General features: G+C 44.2%; 1 protein-coding gene across 1 annotated transcript in view; it reads left to right on the forward strand.

Annotated features, from left to right (window-relative positions):
- Window positions 1-2,152: 2,152 nt before the first annotated feature.
- Window positions 2,153-12,217, forward strand: part of abcg1 (ATP binding cassette subfamily G member 1) — a 28,525-nt gene continuing 18,460 nt past the window's right edge. The window contains exons 1-2 of the mRNA XM_088078404.1: window positions 2,153-2,310; window positions 3,490-3,736. Coding sequence (XP_087934530.1) covers window positions 2,248-2,310; window positions 3,490-3,736 — 310 coding nt within the window. The 5' untranslated portion in view covers window positions 2,153-2,247. The remainder of the gene's footprint in view (window positions 2,311-3,489; window positions 3,737-12,217) is intronic.

A 12,217-nucleotide genomic window follows, 5' to 3' on the forward strand; every position in this document is an offset into this window, starting at 1 on the left:
TCCTCTCTGAGTCTCTGCTCCTCCTCTCTGAGTCTGTTCCTCCTCTCCTCCTCTCTGCTCCTCCTCTCTGAGTCTCTGCTCCTCCTCTCTGAGTCTCTGCTCCTCCTCTCTGAGTCTCTACTCCTCCTCTCTGAGTCTCTGCTCCTCCTCTCTGAGTCTCTGCTCCTCCTCTCTGAGTCTGTTCCTCCTCTCCTCCTCTCTGCTCCTCCTCTCCTCCTCTCTGCTCCTCCTCTCTGAGTCTGCTCCTCCTCTCCTCCTCTCTGCTCCTCCTCTCTGAGTCTCTGCTCCTCCTCTCTGAGTCTGCTCCTCCTCTCCTCCTCTCTGCTCCTCCTCTCTGAGTCTCTGCTCCTCTCTGAGTCTCTACTCCTCCTCTCTGAGTCTCTGCTCCTCCTCTCTGAGTCTCTGCTCCTCCTCTCTGAGTCTGTTCCTCCTCTCCTCCTCTCTGCTCCTCCTCTCCTCCTCTCTGCTCCTCCTCTCTGAGTCTGCTCCTCCTCTCCTCCTCTCTGCTCCTCCTCTCTGAGTCTCTGCTCCTCCTCTCTGAGTCTGCTCCTCTCTGAGTCTGCTCCTCTCTGAGTCTGCTCCTCCTCTCTGAGTCTGCTCCTCCTGAGTCTCTGCTCCTCCTCTCTGAGTCTGCTCCTCCTCTCCTCCTCTCTGCTCCTCCTCTCTGAGTCTGCTCCTCCTCTCCTCCTCTCTGCTCCTCCTCTCTGAGTCTGCTCCTCTCTGAGTCTGCTCCTCCTCTCTCAGTCTCTGCTCCTCCTCTCTGAGTCTGCTCCTCTCTGAGTCTGCTCCTCCTCTCTGAGTCTGCTCCTCCTCTCTGAGTCTCTGCTCCTCCTCTCTGAGTCTGCTCCTCCTCTCTGAGTCTCTGCTCCTCCTCTCCTCCTCTCTGCTCCTCCTCTCTGAGTCTGCTCCTCTCTGAGTCTGCTCCTCCTCTCTGAGTCTGCTCCTCCTCTCTGAGTCTGCTCTTCCTCTCTGTGTCTCTGCTCCTCCTCTCTGAGTCTGCTCCTCCTCTCCTCCTCTCTGCTCCTCCTCTGAGTCTGCTCCTCCTCTCTGAGTCTGCTCCTCTCTGAGTCTCTGCTCCTCCTCTCTGAGTCTCTGCTCCTCCTCTCTGAGTCTGCTCCTCCTCTCCTCCTCTCTGCTCCTCCTCGCTGAGTCTGCTCCTCCTCTCTGAGTCTCTGCTCCTCCTCTCTGAGTCTGCTCCTCCTCTCTGAGTCTCTGCTCCTCCTCTCTGAGTCTCTGCTCCTCCTCTCCTCCTCTCTGCTCCTCCTCTCTGAGTCTGCTCCTCCTCTCCTCCTCTCTGCTCCTCCTTTGTGTCACAGTGTGTCGTGTCTGATGTTGGAGCGTTTGACGGACAGGAGGAGGAGAAACATTTTAGATTCTCTTCGTGTGATTGTTTCACTCAGCAGAGTTTCACCTCCACTGCTGGAAACTGAGTATTTTTACTCCAGTACTGTAGTATTTCCATTTTCTGCTACTCAGTACTTCTACTGCTCCACATCTCAGAGGGAAATATTGTACTTTTTACTGCAGGACATTCAGTTATTGACTAAAGTTTAAGATTTTTAAACTGTTAATACACAATAGAAATCAGCTGAGTCAGGGAAACGGAACTGGCTCTTATTAGGGGCCACATTTCCAAAATGACAGGAGGCCAGGGGCCCCACGCCACGGCCCCAGACATGTTTAGAGGATTTGAGAACATTTCTAGGATCTGAGGACATCTCTAGGATTTTAGGACATTTCTAGGATTTTAGGACATCTCTAGGAATTGAGGACATTTCTAAGATTTGAGGACATTAGGGTCTCAGTTAGGACCTGTTGGGGGTTTGGGGGACCCTCCACTGGGGACTAAAAGGACAAAAACAATTCCCAGAGTCAATCACTTTATTTTTAGTGTAAATTAGAAAATGGTTGGGGAGCCACCAGGGGCCAGATTTGGTCCGCGGGCCGTAGGTTGAGCATCACTGGTTGAAACTCTGAATTCAGATTCAAATATTAGATTTATTATTTTTATCGTCTCTGATTTCGTTTCTTTAGTGCAGAAAAATGTGGACACTAAAATCCCAACAATGAAACGGGAAAACCCGTCTGACGTTAAAGACCAATCAGAGAGAACATGGGGGGTGGCTTTTGGGGATGTGGGCGGGGCCAGTGGATTACTGGGCGGGATAAGAGGCCGGGCTGCTGCGGGACAGTGGACAGTGATCAGATGAGTGTGAGCAGAGCACAGAGTCCTGCTGTCTCTCGGCCATGGCCTGTCTGATGGCAGCCTGGTCCGTCCACAACCCCACCGTCACCAACTCCATCATCATGGTGAGTCCACACACACACACACACACACACACACACACACACACACACACACACACACACACACACACACACACACACACACACACACACACACACACACACACACACACACAGCTTGTCTCACTCTGCCGGGGGACAGTTTGTGACAGCGTTGACCTCACAGACGGACAACAGATTTAGATCCAACTAATGCAGCTCAGTTCAAGTTCAACACACACCGAAACACCACAGACACCAAAAGACACTGTGGACATTTCTTACAGATTCACGAGGGACATAGTGGACATTTTCTAGAGATATACTGTACACACACTGGGGATACATTGGACATTTGTTTGACATACACTGGACATTTCGTGGAAATATACTGGAGACATACTGGGGACGTAATGGACATTTCTCAAACATTTAGTGGACATTTGGCAGAGACATTATGGACATTTCTCAGAGATTTAGGGAACACATACTGGGGACATGGGGACACTTTATAGAGATATACTGGATTTGTTTGACACATATGGACATTTCTCAGAGATAAACTGCACACGCACTGGGGACATAGTGGACATTTGTTTTACATACACTGGACATTTTGCAGAGATATACTGAAGACATACTGGAGATGTAGTGGACGTTTTGCGAAGATATAGTGGACATGTCTCAGAGATACAGTGGACATGTCTCAGAGATACAGTGGACATGTCTCAGAGATACAGTGGACATGTCTCAGAGATACAGTGGACATGTCTCAGAGGTACAGTGGACACACATCGTAGGAGGACTGTCAGTCCTTGTGTTGATTATCCTCTGTGTCTCTTGTTGTTGTGTGTCCATATAGGACACTAATCTGCCTCCATACAGGAGCTGCAGGAGGTTACTGTCGGACACCACACACACACACACTTCATAAACTGTTCATACACACACACACTATATACTTCCTGTATATATACACAAAGTGTATATACTATATATATATAGTGCAAGTCACACGAGGAGACTCAAGAAAAAGTATTTGTATTTTTGGTGAGCGTAAAAGAAGAATCTGATAAATAAAGAACAGTTCCTTCAGCATATTCTTATTTTTGAAAAAAAAAACCCCAAAACAAAACAGGCCAAGAGCAGAACGACAACACTTAAACACTTAAACACTGAAATCTGTCCGTCTCAAACCCTCAGAACACCAACGGGCCCCCGGACCTCATGTTGGACCCCCGGACGGTGTGCGTTTGTTTGGACGAGGTGGTCAACAAGCGGCCGGCGGGCGGCCAGCAGATGCCGCTGCTGCAGGGACACCTGAAGAAGGTGGACAACAACCTGACGGAGGCCCAGAGGTTCTCCTCGTTACCACGGAGACCAGCGGTCAACATCGAGTTCAAGGACGTCTCGTACTCCATCAGAGAGGGACCCTGGTGGAGGAAGAAAGGTACTGCAGCGCATCCGAACACACCTGAACACACCTGAGCATACCTGAACACACCTGAGAACACCTGAGAACACCTGAACACACCTGAGCACACCTGAGCACACCTGAGCACACCTGAACACACCTGAGAACACCTGAACACACCTGAGAACACCTGAGAACACCTGAACACACCTGAGCACACCTGAACACACCTGAGAACACCTGAACACATCTGAGAACACCTGAGAACACCTGAACACACCTGAACACACCTGAGAACACTTGAACACACCTGAGAACACCTGAGAACACCTGGACACACCTGAGAACACCTGAGAACACCTGTGAACACCTGAACACACCTGAGAACACCTGAACACACCTGAGAACACCTGAGAACACCTGGACACACCTGAGAACACCTGAGAACACCTGAGAACACCTGATTACACCTGTGAACACCTGAACACACCTGAGAACACCTGAGAACACATGGACACACCTGAGCACACCTGAGAACACCTGGACACACCTGAACACACCTGAGCACACCTGGACACACCAGAACACACCTGAACACACCTGAGCACACCTGAGAACACCTGGACACACCAGAACACACCTGAACACACCTGAGAACACCTGAGAACACCTGAACACACCTGAACACACCAGAACACACCAGAACACACCTGAACACACCTGAACACACCTGAGCACACCTGAACACACCTGAGCACACCTTAGAACACCTGAGAACACCTGGACACACCTGAGCACACCTGGACACACCTGGTGGATAAAACGCAAAACAAAGCCCCCGATGATGTCATCGCGTCATCATCAGAATAGTTGCCATTTCATTTCCTGTCAAAGGAAGTACAAATACTTCAACAGTATACTAAAAGTACTTCATCAACTTCACTTTTTTTCCTGCAGAGCTTCAGCAGTTTATTATTATCAGCTTGATTTGGGACGCTGTGTGTGTGTGTTGTGTGTGTGTGTGTGTGGGATTATCAGGCTGTAATCTGTTAATCTCTGCAGGGTCTCCTGCTGTAAATAGCTGCAGGTCAGATTAGAAGGCGCTCTGTCGCTGCCAGAGGAAATAAAATACGGACAACAGAAAATAAACCCAAAACCAGCTGCTCCCCAAAATCCCCCAAATCCCTAATATACTGATCATATTAATATACGAATGATATTTATATACTGATCATATTAATATACGAATGATATTTATATACTGATCATATTAATATACGAATGATATTTATATACTGATCATATTAATATACAGATTATATTTATATACCTATCATATTAATATACGAATGATATTTATATACTGACAATATTTACATACTTCTCATAATACTTCTATATGGCTGATATTTATTTATGAATGATATTTAATATATTCAAACTAAATAATTTATTTATTATAATATTTATACACTGACAGTATTCATTCACCAAAGGTGTAAAAACGAGAGGGACAAAGTGTTAAAACGAGAGGGACAAAGTGTTAAAACGAGAGGGACAGAGGTGTTAAAACGAGAGGGACAAAGTGTTAAAACGAGAGGGACAAAGTGTTAAAACGAGAGGGACAAAGTATTAAAACGAGAGGGACAGAGGTGTTAAAACGAGAGGGACAAAGTATTAAAACGAGAGGGACAAAGTATTAAAACGAGAGGGACAGAGGTGTTAAAACGAGAGGGACAAAGTGTTAAAACGAGAGGGACAGAGGTGTTAGAACGAGAGGGACAGAGGTGTTAAAACGAGAGGGACAAAGTATTAAAACGAGAGGGACAAAGTATTAAAACGAGAGGGACAAAGTATTAAAACGAGAGGGACAAAGTATTAAAACGAGAGGGACAGAGGTGTTAGAACGAGAGGGACAGAGGTGTTAAAACGAGAGGGACAAAGTATTAAAACGAGAGGGACAGAGGTGTTAGAACGAGAGGGACAGAGGTATTAAAACGAGAGGGACAAAGTATTAAAACGAGAGGGACAAAGTATTAAAACGAGAGGGACAAAGTATTAAAACGAGAGGGACAAAGTGTTAAAACGAGAGGGACAAAGTATTAAAACGAGAGGGACAAAGTATTAAAACGAGAGGGACAGAGGTGTTAAAACGAGAGGGACAAAGTATTAAAACGAGAGGGACAAAGTATTAAAACGAGAGGGACAGAGGTGTTAGAACGAGAGGGACAGAGGTGTTAGAACGAGAGGGACAGAGGTGTTAAAACGAGAGGGACAAAGTATTAAAACGAGAGGGACAGAGGTGTTAAAACGAGAGGGACAAAGTATTAAAACGAGAGGGACAGAGGTGTTAAAACGAGAGGGACAAAGTATTAAAACGAGAGGGACAAAGTATTAAAACGAGAGGGACAGAGGTGTTAAAACGAGAGGGACAGAGGTGTTAAAACGAGAGGGACAGAGGTGTTAAAACGAGAGGGACAGAGGTGTTAAAACGAGAGGGACAAAGTATTAAAACGAGAGGGACAGAGGTGTTAAAACGAGAGGGACAAAGTATTAAAACGAGAGGGACAGAGGTATTAGAACGAGAGGGACAAAGTATTAAAACGAGAGGGACAGAGGTATTAGAACGAGAGGGACAAAGTATTAAAACGAGAGGGACAGAGGTGTTAAAACGAGAGGGACAGAGGTGTTAAAACGAGAGGGACAGAGGTGTTAGAACGAGAGGGACAGAGGTGTTAAAACGAGAGGGACAGAGGTGTTAAAACGAGAGGGACAGAGGTGTTAAAACGAGAGGGACAGAGGTGTTAAAACGAGAGGGACAAAGTATTAAAACGAGAGGGACAAAGTATTAAAACGAGAGGGACAAAGTATTAAAACGAGAGGGACAGAGGTGTTAAAACGAGAGGGACAGAGGTGTTAAAACGAGAGGGACAGAGGTGTTAAACGAGAGGGACAGAGGTGTTAAAACGAGAGGGAAAGAGGTGTTAAAACGAGAGGGACAGAGGTGTTAAAACGAGAGGGACAAAGTATTAAAACGAGAGGGACAAAGTATTAAAACGAGAGGGACAAAGTATTAAAACGAGAGGGACAAAGTATTAAAACGAGAGGGACAGAGGTATTAGAACGAGAGGGACAAAGTATTAAAACGAGAGGGACAGAGGTATTAGAACGAGAGGGACAAAGTATTAAAACGAGAGGGACAGAGGTGTTAAAACGAGAGGGACAGAGGTGTTAAAACGAGAGGGACAGAGGTGTTAAAACGAGAGGGACAGAGGTGTTAAAACGAGAGGGAAAAAAGTGTTAAAACGAGAGGGACAGAGGTGTTAAAACGAGAGGGACAAAGTATTAAAACGAGAGGGACAAAGTATTAAAACGAGAGGGACAAAGTATTAAAACGAGAGGGACAGAGGTGTTAAAACGAGAGGGACAGAGGTGTTAAAACGAGAGGGACAGAGGTGTTAAAACGAGAGGGACAGAGGTGTTAAAACGAGAGGGACAGAGGTGTTAAAACGAGAGGGACAGAGGTGTTAAAACGAGAGGGACAAAGTATTAAAACGAGAGGGACAAAGTATTAAAACGAGAGGGACAAAGTATTAAAACGAGAGGGACAAAGTATTAAAACGAGAGGGACAGAGGTATTAGAACGAGAGGGACAAAGTATTAAAACGAGAGGGACAGAGGTATTAGAACGAGAGGGACAAAGTATTAAAACGAGAGGGACAGAGGTATTAGAACGAGAGGGACAAAGTATTAAAACGAGAGGGACAAAGTATTAAAACGAGAGGGACAGAGGTATTAGAACGAGAGGGACAAAGTATTAAAACGAGAGGGACAGAGGTGTTAAAACGAGAGGGACAGAGGTGTTAAAACGAGAGGGACAGAGGTGTTAGAACGAGAGGGACAGAGGTGTTAAAACGAGAGGGACAGAGGTGTTAAAACGAGAGGGACAGAGGTGTTAAAACGAGGGGGACAAAGTATTAAAACGAGAGGGACAAAGTATTAAAACGAGAGGGACAAAGTATTAAAACGAGAGGGACAGAGGTGTTTCTGTCTCTCGCAGCTCCTCTGCAGCGCTCGGTGAGGTTCGGCTGTTGGCCGTGTGTGCAGCACCAAAGTAACGAGAGGGTCAGGTTTCCTCTGAGTTTCACTGAGATCAGGCTGAGGGTTCATTCACACCTCCTCCTCCTCCTGCTCCTGCTCCTCCTCCTCCTGCTTCTTCTCCTGCTCCTGCTCGTCCTGCTCCTGCTCCACCTCCTCCTCCTCCTCCTGCTCCTGCTCCTGCTCCTGCTCCTGCTCCTCCTCCTCCTGCTCCTGCTCCTCCTCCTCCTGCTCCTGCTCCTCCTGCTCCTCCTCCTCCTGCTCCTGCTCGTCCTCCTCCTCCTCCTGCTCCTCCTGATGATGTTGTTCAGGTGAACTGCTGTCCGTGCTGTTGAAGAGGTTACTGCAGTTCACTGTCACTAATCCCACGCTGAGCTCGTTCGCCAAAGTTTACCTCAGTCAGCGTGCCTGAGCACTGCAGCTATTACCTGACAGTCATCACTGAGGGAAGAAAGAGCCCTCTTTGTTCACATTGCTCTGACTTTCCTCCATCATTCAGGAGAGTTCGGGTTTGTTCAGGTGTGTTCAGGTGTGTTCAGGTTTGTTCAGGTGTGTTCAGGTTTGTTCAGGTGTGTTCAGGTTTGTTCAGGTTTGTTCAGGTGTGTTCGGGTTTGTTCAGGTGTGTTCAGGTTTGTTCAGGTGTGTTCAGGTTTGTTCAGGTTTGTTCAGGTGTGTTCGGGTTTGTTCAGGTGTGTTCAGGTTTGTTCAGGTGTGTTCAGGTTTGTTCAGGTTTGTTCAGGTGTGTTCGGGTTTGTTCAGGTGTGTTCAGGTTTGTTCAGGTGTGTTCGGGTTTGTTCAGGTGTGTTCAGGTTTGTTCAGGTGTGTTCAGGTTTGTTCAGGTGTGTTCAGGTTTGTTCAGGTGTGTTCAGGTTTGTTCAGGTGTGTTCAGGTTTGTTCAGGTGTGTTCAGGTTTGTTCAGGTGTGTTCAGGTTTGTTCAGGTGTGTTCAGGTTTGTTCAGGTGTGTTCAGGTGTGTTCAGGTTTGTTCAGGTGTGTTCAGGTTTGTTCAGGTGTGTTCAGGTGTGTTCAGGTTTGTTCAGGTGTGTTCAGGTTTGTTCAGGTTTGTTCAGGTGTGTTCAGGTTTGTTCAGGTGTGTTCAGGTGTGTTCAGGTTTGTTCAGGTGTGTTCAGGTGTGTTCAGGTGTGTTCAGGTTTGTTCAGGTGTGTTCAGGTTTGTTCAGGTGTGTTCAGGTGTGTTCAGGTGTGTTCAGGTTTGTTCAGGTGTGTTCAGGTGTGTTCAGGTGTGTTCAGGTTTGTTCAGGTGTGTTCGGGTTTGTTCAGGTGTGTTCAGGTGTGTTCAGGTGTGTTCAGGTTTGTTGTTTATTGTTTATTGTTTGTTTATTGTTTATTGGATCCCCATTAGTTGTCACCATGGTGACGACTATTCTTCCTGGGGTCCCTAAAAAAATAAGACAATTCCCAAAATAGAAATCACGAAAAATACAACATAAAATATAAAACAAGCAAAAATTATTCTCATAAAACTCATAAAATCAAATCAAATCATAAAATAAAAATAGATATAAGCATACATCATAACGTGTGCATGCACACACCCTCTCACACACATCAAATTCTTAAAGGGTCATATAGTATGCATACACAGTACAAGTATACATACATAGTACAAGCACCTACACATACGTACGCACACATGTGCCCACGCATACACATTCAGAGATCAGCTCATTAAGAGCTGTCTCTATACAAGTTTAAACTAAAAATACAAAATAAGGCACTCTGCAGCTTTACAGACATCAGTCAACTAAATTTAACCTAATTTCTTTACTCAAAACCGCTTTTTTCAATTCCCTTGTAAATCCTGATTTTTTACACTGAGAATGAGGCAGTATGGAAGTCCATTCACAGCTCTGTACAGTACAGTTCTTTTCAGTGCATTTGTCCTACGTCTAGGTAGTCTGAAGCGACAGCTTAAGGCCTGTCTGGTTTCATAATCATGTGTGATCTTGATAGGTACTAATAGAGAAAATAGGCTACTGGGTTTACGTGAAGTATAGATATTATTCAAATACAAGATAAGGCTGCACGCCAATCTCTCCTCTACTTTCATCCAGGAGAGTTTATCATGCATGGCAGTTACATTATTCCTGATAGATCAGTGAAGTGCCGGTCGTGCAGCTCTACTCTGAGCGAGCTGGAGTTTAGCAAGTTCTTTTTTTGAGGTGCCAGACCATATTGCAGGGCAGTAGTCAAGGTGGGATAAGACTAATGATTGAATAACAAGCTTGATTGTTGTGTCAGTTAAAAAACATGCACATTTTCTTATGTTTGAGATACTTTTACTCATTTTACTGACTATATTGTTTATATGAGCAGACCAAGATAATGTTTCATCTATAGTAATGCCCAGCAGTTTGGCTTCTCTAACTTGCTCAATAGCTGCACCATGTAATGAGAGGACCAACTTCTGATTAGATCGAAGTGAGTAGTTAGACTCAAGTACCATACATTTTGTTTTAAAAATATTCAACTTTAACTTGTTTGCTGTAACCCAGTCAGCTATCAGTGTTAGCTCATCTTGAAGTGTCTTATTAACTTGTTCAGTACTGTTTGCAGATGTAAAGATGGTTGTATCATCCGCGTACATTACTACACCCGCATTTCTTAACACATATGGCATATCATTTACAAAAATAGAATAGAGGAGAGGTCCGAGGCAGCTCCCCTGGGGAATACCACACTGAAGTGTCTCTATATCTGAAAAAGCACCATTAAACTTAACACATTGTCTCCTGTCAGTCATATAACTTCTCATAAAATCAATCACAGAGTTTTTAAAACCATAGGCTGAAAGCTTCAAGAGTAACAATTCATAGTCAATCAGATCAAAGGCTGCACTAAAGTCCAGAAATACAACACCTACCACTGACTTCCTGTCTATCTGTGTAAGCAGGTCATCAGTGAGACATGTCAGAGCAGTGCTGGTGGAGTAGCCTCCCTTATATGCATGTTGGACATCAGAGTTCATATTATTTGCTTCAAAATAATGCTGAATTTGCTGAAACATGATTCCCTCCAACAGTTTGCTTAGCACAGGTAACACACTTATTGGCCTGCTGTTATGCCCTGTGAGTGGCTCTCTGCAGTTTTTTGGCAGAGGAGTGACTTTTGCAATCTTCCACAGATTTGGATAAATAGATTCTTTAAAACATAAATTGAAAATATGACATCGTGGTTTTGCTATTAGTTTTGCTGCAAGCTTTAAAAGTTTGCCATCTAAATTATCCAAACCGCAAGGTTTGTCACACTTAATTATAAGAAGTTTTTCCACATCTACCTCCCTAAGAATTTTAAATTCAAAACAACAATCTTTATTAACCATAATGTGATTTCTTATATTATCTATAGATGACCTGTAACATCCCGGCAACAGCTGATCCCTAATTGAATTAACTTTTTGTGAGAAATATTTGTTGAAATAGTTAGCTATATCATAGGGTCTAGTAATTAATATCCCATTGTGTTCTATAAAAGAAGGCGTTTTACCATTTTTACTTCTGCCCATAACTTCATTAATTGTTCTCCATAGTCTTTTACTGTCACCATTGCACTCATTGAATTTGGATTTATAATATTGTTTTTTCTTCTGTCTATTTAATGTCGTTACTGTATTTCTTAACAAGCGGTAAGCTTTCCAGTCTACTAAACAACCAGAGTTAATTGCATGCTTTTTCAGTTGATCCCTTCTTTTCATGCAATTTCTTGATTCCTCATCCAGCCATGATGCTTTTTTCGATCTTACAGAGAGCCTCTTAATTGGAGCATGTTGGTCACATACTGTAGAAAACAACGTCATAAAGGACTCCAGTGCAGGTTCTGCATGCAGCCTCTCAAGTATAACATCCCGTTCTATATTTTCCACACTAGAAACAAAGTCACTTTCAGAAAAAGTTCTGTAAATTCTCTTGTAAATGACCTTAGGCCCTGTTTTGGGAGCCTTTGTTTTTACAGCCAAGGCAATAATATTGTGGTCACTAAAACCCACAGGTAATGATACAGCTTTTGAGCATTTTTGTTCACAATTAGTAAAAAAGTGATCAATGCATGTTGATGTAATTGAGCCATCACCATTAATGCTTATTCTAGTGGGTAAGTTAATAACTTGAGATAAATTGCATATATTAGCTGCATCAGACAAAGCCCTTTTCAATGAACAGTTATCAGAAAACCAGTCAATATTCATATCAGCAAGAAAAAAATGTCATTACTAGTATCTGTTGCATTATGGAACATAGTACATATATTGTTCAAATATTCAATATTCGAACTAGGTGGTCTATAGCAGCAGCGTGTTAGTATAGGCCTGTGATGTGAAGTATAAACTTGGAGCCAAAGGGCTTCCACTCCTGTCATGCCGAGATCATTTCTAATTTTTACTGGAATATGATCTTGTATAAAGA

The sequence above is a fragment of the Plectropomus leopardus genome, chromosome 6 (genome assembly GCF_026936395.1).
Source record: "Plectropomus leopardus strain MGB_pleo_1.0 chromosome 6, ASM2693639v1, whole genome shotgun sequence".
Lineage (NCBI taxonomy): Eukaryota > Metazoa > Chordata > Actinopteri > Perciformes > Serranidae > Plectropomus > Plectropomus leopardus.